Here is a 19,309-nt window from a genome sequence, read left to right as displayed (position 1 = left end):
ATATATATATATATATATATATATATATATATATATATATAAGTATTAATAAACAGCCAACATGCATGCGTTGTGAGAACTGGTCCCTAAACTAAAGTGTTACCCTATTTCTGTCTACAACAGTTCTCAAGTTCACAGTGCACTGGAGCCGAAGATTATCTGTGAATAACAACTTCATTACCCATGTATCAGAGCTACTGATCATATTGCTCTATTCTGCTGCAACACCTTTGTAAGGTGGCTGACAGATGACTTTCTCAAAGTCCCAGAAACATGGTAGCTTAAGACACAGACGTGTCATGTTGAATACTCAGAGGAGACAGACCCTCTCCACTTCAGTGACGGCGACATGCACAAGGCTGATTGAACTGCAAAGCCCTTAGGGCCTTGAATGAGAAAAGCCAAGCACAAACACCCACCATTTTCCACACCGCCAATCCAGAAGGTCTTCATAAACTGTTTCCATGGCAACCTGCATTTAGCGACGCAGCTCTGTCTGTCATGGTCAGTTTGACATCAGACACTTTGGACATGGACATCTGCACTACACCAGTCTTTTGAGAAGGAGGTTGCTGATAACACAAATTGCAGGTGCTCAACACCTGAAATGATCCATTGGCCCTCTGTTTCTTGAGGACTGACCGCCAGTGTAGTCAATAACTGGTTACAACTACACCTATTGCTATAGTCATGACATGTAATGGTAGAGTCAGTGTAGAAAAAGAGGATGGAAAGAAAAAAAAAAATCCTCTGGCCATGTTCATTGTTACAACTCACAAAGGTGACACGCTCATAAGATGCATAAGAACAAAATGATGGTGCCATTACTGTATTTACAAAGAATTACACCTGAAGTGCACACGTCCAACAGGCCAAGAGCTCAATGTGGGTGCTCAACCTTAAAATGTTGCATAAAGAAAGATCAAAGTTGGCACACCACAGCTCCAAATGCAGAAAAATATTTATGTTCTCACCACAGGTGACAAGCTTAAAAGCTCTTCATCAGTCTAAAGAGATTTGAGTCGGATATAGCAAAAAATAAAAAAATAAATCTGATTTGTGATGCCTGTCTCAAGACTCTTTCTCTGCCTTTCGTCTCATTATTCATGCTATGTGGCGGGGAACATGTTCTGTTGAATTGTGAATTTGCTTTAACACATTTTTGCAAATCAGAGGTGCCAATTCCCTTCTGAAATCACTTTTGAACTGCCATCTAACAGCCAAGCACAAAATGTCTCTTTAAAAAAATGTTTTAAACATGAAATGCAAATTAGATTAACATTTCTATTTAAGAGAAAATGTAGTGCTTTGGTGGTTGGAAAGTTTTAAACATGTTTAGAAAAACTCAAAAAGACTAAAGTAGTAATAAATCCTCTTTCATTTCAACGGCTGAACGTGTCTGTACAGAATGAGGCACGGCCTTGAGCACAGTTATGAAGATACAGTGGTTGTATAAGCACTGGCATGACGTCAATCCACTCACTCAGGCTATAAGCTTTGCTGTGCCCTTACAGCTAAATGTGTGACACCAAGATAAAGCAGAAATGCCAAAGAAACAATTGTAAATCAATGCTACAGTGTGGGCTGGTTAAGAAACTAGACTGCACAGCCTTTCTCAAAAAAGGAAAATCACAGCACATAGAACAAAAAATAAATCAACAAACTAGCAGATTACCCCTAGGTCATAATACACACTCAAATATGATATCCACAGCATGATATGGTATGATCAAATATGATATCCATGGACATGTTCTTCAAGGTTTTCTGGAAGGCAAGGTGTCTAAGTAACATCAATTGACCATCGGGGTGCCTCAGGGTTCAGTGGTTCACAACACATTAGACTCGATCATACAAGTACGGCCATCTTGACAACCTCAAAGTTTCAGCATTTAGCTCTGTCAGCCTTTCTGACCTCTCAGCCGGGACGAGGCAACACCTTCAGCTCAGCCTCGCAAAGACAGATGTGGGTTCACAACACTATTTTCCTGTTTGTTGGAATTTCAAACTCAATATTTTGTTACAATGCAAGTAATAACCTGCTTTCAAGTTCAATTTCCAAGTTACAATAAGTTGCAAAATTACGTTTGCTGATTAGCTGATTGGTAACATGGAAAATCTCACACATCTCCAGTGGTGGAAAGAGTACTGGTCCCTAAACTAAAGTGTTACCCTATTTCTGTCTACAACAGTTCTCAAGTTCACAGTGCACTGGAGCCGAAGATTATCTGTGAATAACAACTTCATTACCCATGTATCAGAGCTACTGATCATATTGCTCTATTCTGCTGCAACACCTTTGTAAGGTGGCTGACAGATGACTTTCTCAAAGTCCCAGAAACATGGTAGCTTAAGACACAGACGTGTCATGTTGAATACTCAGAGGAGACAGACCCTCTCCACTTCAGTGACGGCGACATGCACAAGGCTGATTGAACTGCAAAGCCCTTAGGGCCTTGAATGAGAAAAGCCAAGCACAAACACCCACCATTTTCCACACCGCCAATCCAGAAGGTCTTCATAAACTGTTTCCATGGCAACCTGCATTTAGCGACGCAGCTCTGTCTGTCATGGTCAGTTTGACATCAGACACTTTGGACATGGACATCTGCACTACACCAGTCTTTTGAGAAGGAGGTTGCTGATAACACAAATTGCAGGTGCTCAACACCTGAAATGATCCATTGGCCCTCTGTTTCTTGAGGACTGACCGCCAGTGTAGTCAATAACTGGTTACAACTACACCTATTGCTATAGTCATGACATGTAATGGTAGAGTCAGTGTAGAAAAAGAGGATGGAAAGAAAAAAAAAAATCCTCTGGCCATGTTCATTGTTACAACTCACAAAGGTGACACGCTCATAAGATGCATAAGAACAAAATGATGGTGCCATTACTGTATTTACAAAGAATTACACCTGAAGTGCACACGTCCAACAGGCCAAGAGCTCAATGTGGGTGCTCAACCTTAAAATGTTGCATAAAGAAAGATCAAAGTTGGCACACCACAGCTCCAAATGCAGAAAAATATTTATGTTCTCACCACAGGTGACAAGCTTAAAAGCTCTTCATCAGTCTAAAGAGATTTGAGTCGGATATAGCAAAAAATTAAAAAATAAATCTGATTTGTGATGCCTGTCTCAAGACTCTTTCTCTGCCTTTCGTCTCATTATTCATGCTATGTGGCGGGGAACATGTTCTGTTGAATTGTGAATTTGCTTTAACACATTTTTGCAAATCAGAGGTGCCAATTCCCTTCTGAAATCACTTTTGAACTGCCATCTAACAGCCAAGCACAAAATGTCTCTTTAAAAAAATGTTTTAAACATGAAATGCAAATGAGATTAACATTTCTATTTAAGAGAAAATGTAGTGCTTTGGTGGTTGGAAAGTTTTAAACATGTTTAGAAAAACTCAAAAAGACTAAAGTAGTAATAAATCCTCTTTCATTTCAACGGCTGAACGTGTCTGTACAGAATGAGGCACGGCCTTGAGCACAGTTATGAAGATACAGTGGTTGTTGTATAAGCACTGGCATGACGTCAATCCACTCACTCAGGCTATAAGCTTTGCTGTGCCCTTACAGCTAAATGTGTGACACCAAGATAAAGCAGAAATGCCAAAGAAACAATTGTAAATCAATGCTACAGTGTGGGCTGGTTAAGAAACTAGACTGCACAGCCTTTCTCAAAAAAGGAAAATCACAGCACATAGAACAAAAAATAAATCAACAAACTAGCAGATTACCCCTAGGTCATAATACACACTCAAATATGATATCCACAGCATGATATGGTATGATCAAATATGATATCCATGGACATGTTCTTCAAGGTTTTCTGGAAGGCAAGGTGTCTAAGTCACATCAATTGACCATCGGGGTGCCTCAGGGTTCAGTGGTTCACAACACATTAGACTCGATCATACAAGTACGGCCATCTTGACAACCTCAAAGTTTCAGCATTTAGCTCTGTCAGCCTTTCTGACCTCTCAGCCGGGACGAGGCAACACCTTCAGCTCAGCCTCGCAAAGACAGATGTGGGTTCACAACACTATTTTCCTGTTTGTTGGAATTTCAAACTCAATATTTTGTTACAATGCAAGTAATAACCTGCTTTCAAGTTCAATTTCCAAGTTACAATAAGTTGCAAAATTACGTTTGCTGATTAGCTGATTGGTAACATGGAAAATCTCACACATCTCCAGTGGTGGAAAGAGTACTGAAAAAATATACTCAAGTAAAAGTACCATTACCTTCCAAAAAATGTAGTGTGAGTAGAGTAAAAGTACTTGTCCAAAAAACTACTTGAGTAAGAGTTAAAAGAGTAGCCTATTTAAAAGTACTCATGAGTATTGAGTAGTGAGTACTGAGCTGTGGATTCTACCCCCTCATAATAAACACTGTACACCGCAATTGACGAGAGAGAGAGAGACGAGGCAGCGCAGATCGCGCGTCTCATAAGTGAGTGGGAATTTACCGAATGTGGCACTTGCGGGAGTTTACACTGTATGCAATACCCGCAACCTCACACCAAATTTCAGGCTGTGTAGATAGGCAAGCATATATACAAATCATTTAGTAAGCAGAAATCCGAAATTTACCTTAACATATTAAGTTAGAGGAAGATGCGACTGAATTGATGCTTGAAGAATGCGCTTCCAGCAGCCATGATAAACAGTTGGCGGTTAAAGTTTTCTATGCACAATTTGATTTGAGGAAAGTCACGAGACCTATTACTCTCTCTCCAATCACGTTGATGGATAAAAATGAAATTAAAATAAGCATGTAACAACTACAAACGGAGGAAAATAGCGGAGTAAAAGTACCAATACATCACTTAAAATGTACTCAAGTAAAAGTAAAGGTACACAATTTTTAAACTACTCAAAAAAGTACAATTACTGATAAAAACTACTTAATTACTGTAACGTGAGTATTTGTAATTCGTTACTTCACACCCCTGCACATCTGCGGTAAGAACTGCAACCTTGCTCAGAAACAATCTTGTCTAGTCTTACATTATAAAATTATATAAAAAAAGAATGCATCTCATTTGCTTTTAAGAAGAACACCTGCACCAATGATGAAAAAAATATATTTCTTACTATGCAAAGTGAGGTGGATGGATTATCTCGGCAAAGGATCCAACCTGACAGAACTGGAGTGGATCTGCAAGGAGGAATGGCAGAGGATCGCCAAATCCAGGTGTGAAAAACTTGTTGTATCTTTCCCAAAAAGACTCATGGCTGTATTAGATCAAGAGGGTGCTTCTACTAAATACTGAGCAGAGGGTCTGAATACTTAGGACCATGTTATATTTCAGTTTTTCTTTTTTAATAAATCTGCAAAAATTTCAACAATTCTGTGTTTTTCTGTCAATATGGGGTGCTGTGTGTACATTAATGAGGAAAAAAAATTAACTTAAATGATTTTAGCAAATGGCTGCAATATAACAAAGAGTGAAAAATTTAAGGGGGTCTGAATACTTTCCGTACCCACTGTATATATGTAATTTGTGATTAAGTCTGTTAGCAACATTAGCAACGAGAATGTTGAGGAAAAAAATAATGCATTTGGCAAAAAGTAAAAGATGATTTTTAGCATTAAAACCCGTGTAACTCTCAGTCCTTAATTTTATATTCTGTGAATTGGCTTCAGTCTTGTTCCATTAAGTCAAAAAATGTTAAAGGACTGAAATTAGTGCTGGGTATGGATAACTAAAAAGTAGAGCCCGACCGATATGGGTTTTTTGGGGGCCGATACCGATATAAGGGAGTAAAAAAGACCGATATCGATATATCAGCCGATATTCTTTATGTGTAGGCTATACAAGCTACTGCCAATCCAACAGGGGCAGGTTTATGCAGGAAGCACAGCTTTTCCAAATGTAAACATCTAAAATTAATAAATAATAATAATGCATTTTTTCACCAATTCTGTGTTGTGTATTTTCTGGTAATCGAATGAACATGCAGAACATGAGTATTCGTATTTAAATAGTCTTTTTGCAGTTTAATATTCACAGACACTAGTCTATATCGTGATTTGATTTAAGTGTACTTAACTGTTTTTTATTTATTCATCAAAAATATGACAAATTCCATGAAATTCTGCATTATACAGTAAATTCCGTTTTTATGAATGGATTCCGCGATTCCGTCCATGTTTTCTGCATCGCGGAAATCACAGGGCCCTATGTAGCAAACGAATATGATAAGCTAATTGTGAAAGTAAAAGACGGAGACATTGTGGTTTATTTACTTTAGCATCGAGTCTCTCCAACTAGGTGACAACGTAACGTTAAATCATCATTCAACAGACTCAAGCCACCACCGCACTGCCGTCTATTGGACTGCAGAAATATGCTAACTTTTCAATCTGATACGTTGAGTCTGACAAACTCAACAGGACGCAACAGAACAAACAAAGCGACCGTTGAAAATCATTTGAACTTTGTGTCAGTACGTCATAAATAGAACGAGGCATCAGTTTACTGTCAGGATTTGTCGTGTCGTATCACACCACATCCAGTGTAGACAACATCACTGATTATAATGGGTTCTATTGTATCGTCGCGCCGCTCGCGTCCAGTGTAGAGACCCAGTTAGGAAATGTGATGTGACTGATGTGATAAGCATGAGTTCTGGGCCGTGGCGCGGCCGGTATAAACACCAGCATTGACTGAGTGGCCGTGGAGCCGTATGCGCCGCAGACGCATGCCGTGATGCATAGATCATCTCTAACGTCACTGAATCTCCTATTAAAAATTAAACATGCATTCATCATATCATCATGCAAAACTAAGAATTAGAATCATTGTAATGTGATGATCAAATATAGGTGCGGGTGGGTGGACTCGGGTGAAGTTTGAGCTCATCCGCGCATCTCTACACTGACCTGAGTCACCAGTAGCAAACAATGGAGCGCACTCTGTTGGACAAACTAAGTTCAGAAGCATTTAATCTGCGTTGTATGTTCTGTAAAAAAAATTTCATATCGGCGGCATATTCGCCGATACGATATATCTGCGACAGGCTCATATCGGCTGATAATATCAGCAAAACGATATATCGGTCGGGCTCTACTAAAAAGTAAATATTTTACCCAGTCTTGCTCAAATTGTGGGTAGAACCTGAATCATGAGTTGTAGCTAATGACAGTGAAATTGTTGAAATGTCCAGAACCATGTTGAGACATACTGGCCACCAAACGTTCTACTAGCATGAATGTGCAGCCACAAGTGGAGTGCAAATTGGACATGGTTTGCCAGAACATGTAAACTGTGTTAATCAGCAAGACACTTGTCTTTTGAGACACATTATATATAAAAAAAGGACAAATAAAAATTATGTTTTTGAGAAAGGACCTCACCAAAAGGATGTACAATGGCACTTGGGATTGTAGAAGAGCTCAGTGTGGTTGTGAGAATTGTCATCATCATTGTCAAACATAAAGCCCAGACTCCAACACTATAAATTCTGATGGAAACGAAGCACATGCAGTGAAGAGATACGCTTCATTCCATCCCACTGCTCAAGCAGCCACTGGGAGCATTCATGAATGAGTACAAATGACTGTTATTGCTTTCTGTTTCCAAACTAATTCATATATTTTGTTCAAAGATTTTGCAGTCGCCTTGCAATACAGCCCCTTGTGTATTTCAAGACTTAAAACTACATCTGTGCCACAGAATGTTGTGTGCTTTGTTTACCCAAAACAGAGCAGTTGAGCAGGTCAAGGTCTTTAGGAAACAGCATGACGTTTTGCAAATTACTTTACAGATAAAAGACATACTGTACTGATGAAGCTATTTAAAAACGAAGAGTCCCAATGTTACAGCTAAAATTCAACCATTCCATGACACAACTCACACACTGACAACAACATGACAATAATCACAGGCATGGTGTTCCCGACTAGCTTCTCTAGACACCAGGAGATTCTGGGCTTACAAAACATGATGGACAAAAAGGCCCAGTAACATCAGGCAGAAATGGTGAACACAGCTATAGGCAGTAAACAGAGACTTTTGCAACCACTAGGCAAGCTCAAGAAATTACAATCAGTGGCTCATCTACAAAAGCACAAACGATTCAGCTGTTACAACAAAACTGAAAACCATTTTTAGTGCTTATAGTGCCTATCTACTATTTTTAGTAACTCATAGATCTTGTTGAATTTGTAAAGGGGATATTACAAGGAATGATCATATGTAAAATCATATTTACTTCCTTTATAAGGACACTGATAAGATACAAAATAAGATGTAATATTAGGCTTATTTCCTGACATTTATACACCATATGGGTGATGTAATGTGAAAACTGCAATACATAACAGAGGTCTTTATATGAAGTCTTACAACATAGGCTATATATTTGTTATATTAATAAATAGGCACATACTTGGTGTGGAAGTTATGTTTACCATTCACCTTTACCGTTCAAGGTGAACACTTTAGGTTTAAGGTATCAGGTTAGGGTCACTAAATTGTCCTGAAATGTAAATATAAGCTCAGATATACCTTCTCTCACAAAAAAAAAAAAAATACAAAAAGGGTATATTTAGGGGTACATCAATGTGTCACTGGGGCATCTTAAAGGGACATCTTTGCATCTTGAGGCTTTATAAATAATCGATAAAACTGAAATAGCAATATATCTTTTAAAATCGCAATTATCAAATAAAAGATCGGAATCTAAAGAAGTAGCTATAAAGTTAAAAAGTAGCTGTATAGTTTACACACAGGCAGCTTGTAATACTATGTTTTGAGAGCAGCTCAGTTTACAGTTAATGCGTCTTTGACAAACCCATCTTTGCAAGTGCCGTGAGTTTAATGAACATTTTGTAACACAATGTGCGCTATGTTCATAACAGTATGTTTCCGACAGAAACAATATGAAACATTTTCCTATAATATAAGGTGTAAGGAAGTAAGTAATGTTATATATAAATAAACAACATAAAACACTAGCATTACTTACTCTGTTTACTTGTATGTTATGTGACAACATCCGAGAAAGCATCAACCAACATCAGAGAAATAATAACTTAGCAATGTTCTTTTACATCTAAGGGGTGTGGCTGACCAAACTGTTTGGGAACCCCAACTCTAAGCTACTAATATACACCTTTTCAGAGTAGATAAGATACAAAGTTGTCCATTTAAAGGTGCTGCCTGGGTGCCAAGCAGCTTTACCCCTAAAGGTACATACTGTGCACATTTTTTCTGACAGTGTTTAAAACAAATACATCAGAAAAAAACTCCATAAACCAAGTGTTTGTGTAAGCAGATAAGTTTTATGGATCTCTCACCAGTTACCTTGATACTGTGTCTATGGGCAGCATCCATTACAGCTGGCACTACATCCTCTGTGGGTTTGCCATGTTCATCTGCCACATCAGGAGGGTACCAGGACAGGACCACCACACCTGGCATCAAAAGTGGAAATACATTGTTCTACAAGCAACATTTTGTCTCTTTTAAGGCTTTTTAAAATTATAAACGACCATCTACATTGTACTATAATAGCCAAAGAAACATAAATATAATAAATGACAAGCACAATTCATCAAATTGTATCTTGGCCATAAAACCTGCAGCCGCCGCTTCGATTTGTGCCATGTGGGATTCAATGACATCTGGATCTCTGGAGCTGTAGGGTCCCAGTTCAGGGTAATAACTGGACGCAATGTCGTCTGGAGGATTGTGTCGTCCTTTTGGGTGACTGGCAGCTATTTTGGGGTCCCAGTGTGGTACCAGTACATGGTCCCAGTGTATATAACTACCGTCCATCTGTGGCGAGCCATACCATAAATAATAGAAGATGTGAATGTCATAGAATATGTTGTGGTCGGGACCGGAGTTGGAAAACACTATCTTGGTGTCACTGCCCCCACCACCATTTTGACCTGCTGATTCAACTACTTGATTGGGTCTCTGGTCCATTCGCTCTCCAATCAAAGGCATCAACTCCATTCCTGGAGCAAGATCCGAGAAGCCATCAGTGGGTTTGAGGGTTCGTAGGCCCATCATAGTACCAAAAATGAACAAAGTGAACAATAGAAGAGCCACACACGCTTTTCTGCGTAACCTGTTCATGGTCGCTGTCCGTGGTGCTGGAAACGGCAGTTCAGACTGAGGTTAGTATGATCGAGGCCTCCAAAAGTGGGTTGTGAAATGCATTTCTTCCATCTCCAATTCCAGTTTGCCCTCTATGAGACTTGCATTTGGCACTCTGGACTGGTCGCTTGGTCCTTATCAGGAAACCATTATCTTTATTACTTTAACAAATTGTAAAAATGCTTTGATAAATTTCTGAACGTGCAATGACAATAATAACCTGACAAACCAGCGCGCATTATTATCACGACATATTCATAACCTGACAGAGCATGCTATATTTCTAACAGTGCATAGATTTGTCGTACAAGCCCGTTTGAATTCGAGGGAAAAATGCTTTGATAAATTTCTGAACGTGCAATGACAATAATAACCTGACAAACCAGCGCGCATTATTATCACGACATATTCATAACCTGACAGAGCATGCTATATTTCTAACTCAACAGTGCATAGATTTGTCGTACAAGCCCGTTTGAATTCGAGGGAAAAGCGTCCATGCAATCATGCATTTATCACATGAACCAGTACATCCGTCTCCATCGCTTCATTTGCGCTGCTTCCCACTTGCAGACTGAACGCCGTCTTCTCTCTCGTGTTCTCCCACGCGTGGACCTGTATTATAATCGTTTTGCGCAGTATAAAAAACTTTCACATCAGATGCATCGGCTGATTCCTGTGCCTCTGTCGCCAGTGTGCTCATGATAAATCATCTCTTGTTACTGGAAGGTGGAGTCTCGCGGGTTTGTCACCATGCACGCATGCTCAAACAAGGACACTGGCTGTGTTCGCAATGGCGTGATTCTGGCTGCATACTGAGCAGTATATACTGAATACTGCATACTTTTCCTTTTTTTTTAAATAGTATGTAAAACAGTGATTGTTATGCAATGATATGCATTTCCATCATTAGTATGTTTTACTTTTGTTTACCTCTTAATGTTTTTATATAAAGAAATATGGTTATTTTTAATTAAAAAAAAAAATGCAATATGAAGTGAAAACGTTTGATGGTTATAAAAAAGTCACAAATTGCGCCTTGTATTACTGCCAGAACATTCATCAAAATGGAAAAAGAATCGTATTGCTCAGAATACTACTGCTTGCTGCATTTTAGCATACAGGATACTACCCACTGTTTTTAAACAGTATCTGAAACAGAATGACATATGCAGTACACATTTCAAACATTGCTTTCACATGATGACCATACACTTTTACAACGTGCTTACCAGATTAGTTGGAACCATTCCTTTTATCATGTGAAATTAGACACACATCAGCCTGATCAGTGGGTGTTTTATACTCATTAGAATTATAGACAGAGTGACCCGCCCTTTTTCCCCAGTCACATCCTCTTTTTCAGACCTTAAAAAGGCATCCAGTAGGGATTTTTAAATAGCTAAATTGTCCGGGCTTTGACCTTGTTTTTCAATTGCCATGCTTTTTGATATTGGGTGGTTCTACCACCCACCCTATATAACAATAATAATAATAATAATAATAATAATGCCATAAATCTATATTTCTGAAGTCCGAACTCCTCCCCCAGGTCCACAACCCCGCCCTCATGTTAGAATTCTCATGTGTGAATTCTCCGCCCCTCGCCCGAAACCCCGCCCTCGTGTGTGAATTATCCGCCCCTCGCCCGAAACCCCGCCCTCATCTGTGAATTCTCCGCCCCTCGCCTGCAGCCCCGCCCCACACAGGCAAGCTCGCAGAAATTACAGTACATTTAGTGCAGAATCATATCTGTTGTCTTGTCATCAGACTTACAATGTACCTATACTGCAATAACTGATCCGGACTCATCCCAATAATTCATAGTTTATGAGAGATTCTTTGTCCCAACAGGTTCTCAATCCATGATCAAACTCTTTCTGTCTTCCGTCTGAAACGTTGTTTGATCACATTTAATGTCCTGCGACGACATCTAGTGGAGAATAAGGCAACAAGCTGTGTTGTTTCTTCATATAAATTCTGACAAGATAGGTAAATCTGTAAGTAATACTATAAAACATCATAATGTGAGAATCGGTGAGAAATTAGGATTAACAAATATGGCTAGAGTGCCCGGAATCAGCAAATGAGTGTTTTTGTTTTAGAAATGTTATGGGAGCACAGGGGATAGTTGTAGTCTACTCTTTTTTGTTTTAACGCCTGTAACTCACTTTTTTGTGCTATTTATCTCAAACTTTGATATAATGGATTATTTAATTATTTTTATTTTTTTTTGCATTTAAACACAAAACAAACTGGAAGTCAATGGGGTCCATCGACTGTTTGGTTCCGCACATTCTTCTAAATATCTTCTTTAATGTTAAGCAGAATAAAGAAAACCATACAGGTCTGGAACAGATTGAGAGTGAGTAAATGATGACAGAATTGACATTTTTGGATGAACTATCCCTTTAAATGTTGGATTTTGAGGCATTGATTTTGGTATGTACAACTCAAACAATCACTTTTGTGATATTCAGAGATTATAATTACTTGTTATTGTGATATTTACAAAGCCGCTTGTTGAGGCAATAAACTCAAAATATAACACATTCTGATTTGTACAGCATTGGAAGCCGTTTACATTTTACTCATGGAGGTGGAGCCTTGAGCACAATAAGCCAGTCTGACCCCCCTCAGAGTGCTGAAGATGGTACAGTCCGTTTCCAAACGCTCTGTGAACTGTTCAAGAGACTGAATGCCACACACACACACACACACACACTGAAGATGGCCTGATACACACCTGTTCTGCCCAAGACAAACATGATGAACGCAGAAATGAAAACCATCCTGCTGTAGGGCTGCTCATCATTGGTAAGTGAAGCTTTAATCTAGAATACTAAAGCGTTATATAAGTGTTAATATAGATCAGCATTTAACATGAGAAGAAAAAAACATCAGTTTTCTCTCTCTCTCTGTTTTTTAAATATTGTATTTTAATATGCATTTTTTTGGGGTTAATTTGACTATGAAAAGTCATGCATGTTAAGATATTAGAGCAGTTATATTACAGCATATTATAAATATAATATAAATATTACAGCAGATATAAATCCAGTTAACATTTGCTTATTAGTGCAGTTTTGAAATACAGATACTTTAACATTTTGCTGTGTTTGAGAGTAAACGACTGTGAAAATCATCATGTGTGTATAGTGTTCTGATTAAAGGTCAGTCCTTCGGTCAGATTTCTGTCAAAGGTTAGCCTGCTCAAATTACAGTATCAGTAACATTAAGTATGATCAGTAATAATTATCTTGAAAAATATACATCAATTCAGATCTCTAACGAATAGCAATCGTAGTGTGCATTTGGCCTAAACTGGCACAGCATAAGCATTTTCTCCCATAACATCAGCTATGATCCATGCGCTTTGTTTGGTATAGAAATATAATAAACAAATGCAAATAATAGGATGCTTTAGAAATATGCATTTTTTTAATGATTTTTTTTTTTTCCAGATATACTTTTAGACAAGAGTCAGGTAGATTATAATGGAGTAAATACGTAATGTAAGTATGAGAAAAGTGATGATAAAAATATAAAACTATACCATAATAAAGTGCTGAAAGTTACAAGAATAAATTAAGGTTCAGGGTGTGTTGTAACATTTTGTTTAAACTAAACTCTTTGTAACTTTTTACTGTGTTTATCACAAACATCGACACTATATTCCCATATTTATCTGCTTCTAATTGTAGTAATGTGCTACTTATCCCATAACTGTGTTTAATTTGTGTTGAGTAAAAAACAACCTCCCAATCTCACAACTTCTACCTCGACAGGTTGTTGGACACGCTTAGTGATTTCAGTCCTGTAGCTCATTAATTGTGTCGACTGGTGTTGTTATAACACTCCCTGTGAATTCCCATACTTAATGAGTGTCGTATTGCAGAATTTAAATAACAAATTTATAGCCGCGCAATAAAATCGTCTGCGATTTTTTTTGCGTAGCTTGTCAGTGAACTACGGCTCTGTGTAGTAAATTCTGCTCCATCTGAAAGCACGTGATGATGATTTCCTGCTGATTACAGAACCGGCTTTACTATCAAAATGCGCATGATAATCGCATTCGATTAATCGTGCAGCCCTACCGCACAGCAATTTAGAAATAACTCTGCCAGTGTGCAGCAGATTCAGAGAGGACTTCATCATCATAAAGCAGTCAGACAAGCCTTCTCAGAGCTGCTGTTCTCATTCTGGGGCCATCTCTTTAACCAAATGAGTCACCGTAGAGCAGAATAAGTATCTCATCAATGCTTGTCTCTTTACCCCCCGCCTGGTGTTCTAGGACATGCAGCTATTATGCTGTGCAGTGGAGAAGAGCAAGGGATGCATAAATGTGCTGTCGGTACTTTTGATTCCCAGCAACATGTGGTTGTTGTGTAAGATGTCTCAGTGTGGTATTCTGGGTAATTCAGCACAGTCAGCCCACGCTTTTCCTTGCTTTGTGAGATGCCTAGAGTCGCACTGTGTTCACTTTGACAAGACATTTAATCATCTTTCAGCCTCTCTCCTTCTCACACTGTCTTAAAGTCAAGTCAAGTCACCTTTATTTATATAGCGCTTTCAATGACAAGCACTATTAATAATAAATGTTTTGTGTTCAGTCATGAGTCTTAGCATTTCTATGATGATGTTAACTTGAGCACAAATACTGCACGCATATACACAGTATTAAACACTTGTACATTTACACATTCATAATTGAAGGCACACATCACACACAAACTGTTTAGGGGTTTAAGGTTTCTCAGTGGCACACAGGATGAAACATCTCTCTCTTTAATGTTCTTTTTAGCAGCATCATATGACCCCTTTAATTAATTGTACTGTCAAGATAGAAGGATGTTTATAGAGAGACAGAAGCCTTTTTTTTAATCCTCTAAAACACCAACCAGAGATCAATGGGTTCCTTTTAGTATATTACACAAGATAAGATTTACTGAGTTACAGACAGGGTTATTTACAATATTCACTTTGGAACACTAGAAAGAATAGTCATTTCTGTTAATAACTGGCCGATCGGACACAATTGTGAGCCAGTGGCAGTAATCAAAAAATGTCAAATTAATCTGGTTAATATACTGTATTACCAGCCCTTTTTGTATACTTTAAAAAAAAACAAAAAACTTTAAAGCAGTATACTTAAGTGCAAACTGAATGCAATGTTTTCAGACACTAAAGTGCATGTTAATGAAACGAGAGTGGATTATAGTTCATAAATACTTAATAAATGCAAATTAACTTTAGAGTGCTTTTTGACCCACTTAGGCAGGACTTTATAAATGACATCTTTATATGTAATTTCATAATTAATGCTATCGTCTCTGAAATAAGCTTAAAGTGTACTGCTGAATGTACTGACAGACATTTATGGTAAACTAAAATATACTTCAATGCCATTTCTACTGTAACTTGTATGTCTTGTATTTAAATACATTTGTAATAATGCAATTATAAATTTGTAATGATTAAGTTGCATTTTTGGCCATTTAAAATATTTGAATGCGACATCATGCATAAAACATGCGTAAAAATGACACACTACAGTTACAATGATAATCGAGTACTTTACATGTGCTTCAGTATCAACACATCAAACTAAGTCTACTTTAACACGTCAAAAGATTACGATCTTTAAAGATTAAATCATTTTTAATGTACTTTAAAATAAAATGTTTAATTTGACATTACAGTGCCCTTTTAAAAATGAACTTAAGTGTGTTAAAAAACATAATTATGAAAGTCTCTTTAACTGAAAAACTGAGTGTTTTCTATTGTCCTCCTACATTATCGACACACTATGTTCCTGTATGACACTGTAAAGATGCTTTGACACAATCTGTATTGTACAAAGCGCTATATAAATAAAGGTGACTCGACTTGACTTTAAATACACTTAAGTGGCTGTTTATTCCATTAACATTATATTTTCTGCAAGTACAGTTTAAGATTTGAAGTACACCACAAGTGCACATTCAATACAGTTATGCAAGCCTCTTTTTCACAATGGCAAATTTTTTTTTTACAAAACTTACAAAAACTGACCACATGTGTGGTATCCTTCATTTCTTTATGCGCAAAACAAACAAACAAAACCTTTTTGATTTTAGGGTGAAATAAGACATGACCGTGTTCTTGACAGGCTTTAGAGAGACTGTTCAGCAGCATTTCCCATCATGCTACAGAACACCTCTGGCATGACTGTATACCATATGTGTTTGGAATGTGTGCCGTGCTTTTTTTTCCCCATATCTATCAATCCATCCAGTCTTTAATCCTTTTTGCTCATTGAAGAAGATGCTCAGAGACAAACGAATTTATGCCACAGGGCAAAAACAAGCCTGATAACCCGTGTTGTACAGATTTGTGGGGCTGTGCCAGAGGCAGTGCCAGTGCTTTGAGCCAGATGGCATCTTATGGCTGATGCACATATGCCAAATGACCAAACTGTAGATCAAGGTCAGAAACTCTGAAAGGACATAGTGTGGGTTGTGTTTGGACTGACCATTTCAAGACTTTTCTGCTGTTTTCAGTATTTCTACAGACCATCACAGGCTCTTTTGGCTTGGACCAGTAAAGCGACCACCCAGTACACACACTAGAGAGAGTTATGGTTATTATGGCTCATACGGTCTATATTGCCTGAGTTGACACTACTCAATAAATTAACACCTTATAAACATTGAGCTCAACAAGAATTAACAGAAAAAAACTAATTCTTAAACACTTGGATGAAAGGCTTAATTTCCTCGAAGATACTCTTATCAAACAACAGATGCAAGTTTACAAAATAAAAGAGTATTATAGGGACAGAGGCGTGAATATTTGATGTGAGTATCATTTCTTGTGACTTACCAGGGAATACATGCTCTGTATTCAGACTTGAAGAAAGAAATCCTTTAGGGTTTGTGATGATTGTGTTAACGTGTGTGTTCTGTTTGGAGAACTAGCAGCAAAAAAAAAAAAAATGCTTTAAAGAGCATTTGAGATGTGCTGGTACGTAGTGTCTCATTCATGAAGTTCACTTGCAGAGCAGAATAGTGTCTTCCAGTTTTTCACAATTTGTTTCAACAATACCACAGTGTATGGACACGAAATCTCTATACAAAAGCTAGTGACTTTGCAAGTGTGTGTGCTTGACTCTGGAGCTGAGGTAACACTAGACTGTGAAATTTCTGTGGGCACTGCAACGGTCCACAAGTATACTGTGACCATCCCTTGAGCAAAAAGTATACTATTGTGTGCTCTCTGCTCTCAGTATGTGTTATTTGAATTAAGGGTTCATTTGAGGGTGATTTGCAGGCCCACACAGAACATGCGCCATGTTTTTGCACAGTTGGAACATGCGATTCAGTGAGATATTTTTGTGCACAATCATAACGGTTTTGATTTCTGTTCTCAGCTCTTATGCGTTTGATTAATGTATTCATAACAGAGATTATGGCTCTGTTAATCGAGGTTAACCTCTGCCTTCCAAAACTGTTTTGAGATAAAAGTTTTGCCAGACAAACAATATGAAACTTTTACAGAAATGCAAAATGAGAGAGAATATGCATGGGGGTAAATCAAATGTACAAGTAAAAAATTGGGTCAAGAGGAACAACTTTGTGGCAAAGTAAATTTAAAGTGCAGAGAGAGAGAGAGAGAGAGAGAGAGAGAGAGAGAGATTATTAAATTGTGTCAAGAGGAACAACTTTGTGGCAAAGTAAATTTAAAGTGCAGAGAGAGAGAGAGAGAGAGAGAGAGAGAGAGAGATTATTTGATTTTTAGGTATGAATAACAAGTGTGAGAATGACATGTTTTAGAAAATATTTCACTTTGAACATTGTGTTTCTTTCACCTTCTGATACTTTTGCTCACACATGTTTAATAGGTACTCTTCCTCTCTTGTGCTTTAAAGTAGGGCAAACCTCATAAATTATACATACAGTATATATATATATATATATTTATTTTTGTCAATTAAAATTAATATCCAATGGCATGCATGTTGTTATTTTCTACCATGATGTTATGCCAGTGGATGGCATAGTTACTGTCTTTATGAGTGAATCATTGAACCATTCAGTCAACCAATTAGTTAAAAAAACATGTTTTATTCAGGAACGAATCAAGTGACTGGCTGCTTCCAAAAATGCATACTCTCTGAATAAGTACTTCTAATAGTAATTAAGTATTATTTATACGTTCTACTATTTAGACATACTACTGTTTTTACATACTGTTTTTTTTTGCCCACTATATAGTAAGGAAACAGGCATATTCGGATGCAACCTCTGTATTTATGAGTGAATCATTGAAACATTTAGTCAGCCTATTTGTTAAAAAATATTGATTCAATCAGAAATGAAACAATCGGCGTTATGAGTGAATAACTGAATTGCATATTTACATACTATATATAGGCGAAAAACAGTATGTGTAAAGAGTAGTATGTCAGAATTCACAGTGAAAGTCCCTTTAACGAGCCGATCTTGCTACATGCTCTTATTAGTACTCTAATGCATTATTTTCTCTGGCAACGACAATAATATTTCTTAGAGTTGATATGAAATTACACTGAATGTTCACTGGACAAACAGATTAGTTGATTGTAATATTGATTCTGCGACAGTTACTTCTGGCAGCTGATCTAAATATTTCTAATTAAAGATATCCAGTTATGATTAATTATTCATATTTTCCTTTTGAGCTAATTTGCTACAACCTTGACATGGAATCTGCTCAAATACATTGGGATTCACTCCAATACTAATTAATACTGCACTGAGCAAGCTAAATAGTGAAAACATGATTGATACTATATAATTAATACAATATCTAACAATGTGCTTAACTTGCAAGGTGTTACCATCAAAAAGTTGGAATGCAAATTTATTTGAGCTGATTACATGTCATTTTGGTGAAAATTATTGCTAAAAAGCAAATACATCAACAGTTTTTTGAAGAAAATAAGTGAAATAAGACAGCATTGTTTTTACTGTGGAAACACAGTGCTGGTGTATTGCATTTAGCATTGCTCCTACCGTGTACCTCACTGTGGCATGAATTCTCTTCCTTTAATACTATACAGAAAATAGGAAAGAAATCTAGGAGTAAACATGTATTTTTTTTATTTTTTTTATTGCACCATAATAGGACAGATTTTGTAAGTTAAAAGGGGCTCAGGTCTTCAG

At 37.4% G+C, this 19,309-nt stretch overlaps 1 protein-coding gene across 1 annotated transcript in view; it reads right to left on the bottom strand.

Moving 5' to 3' along the window:
- The window catches only part of LOC107719841 (glycoprotein endo-alpha-1,2-mannosidase-like protein), a 13,061-nt gene extending 2,674 nt beyond the window's left edge, over window positions 1–10,387 (bottom strand). The window contains exons 1-2 of the mRNA XM_016527373.1: window positions 9,599–10,387; window positions 9,324–9,433 (exon numbers count right to left, since the gene is read on the bottom strand). Coding sequence (XP_016382859.1) covers window positions 9,324–9,433; window positions 9,599–10,103 — 615 coding nt within the window. The 5' untranslated portion in view covers window positions 10,104–10,387. The remainder of the gene's footprint in view (window positions 1–9,323; window positions 9,434–9,598) is intronic.
- Between the last annotated feature and the right edge of the window lie 8,922 nt (window positions 10,388–19,309).

Source organism: Sinocyclocheilus rhinocerous, unplaced genomic scaffold (genome assembly GCF_001515625.1).
Source record: "Sinocyclocheilus rhinocerous isolate Xijiao unplaced genomic scaffold, SAMN03320098_v1.1 scaffold1563, whole genome shotgun sequence".
NCBI classification, from domain to species: Eukaryota; Metazoa; Chordata; class Actinopteri; order Cypriniformes; family Cyprinidae; genus Sinocyclocheilus; species Sinocyclocheilus rhinocerous.
The sequence above is the reverse complement of the archived record's forward strand: the minus strand, read 5'-3'. Positions and strand labels throughout refer to the sequence as shown.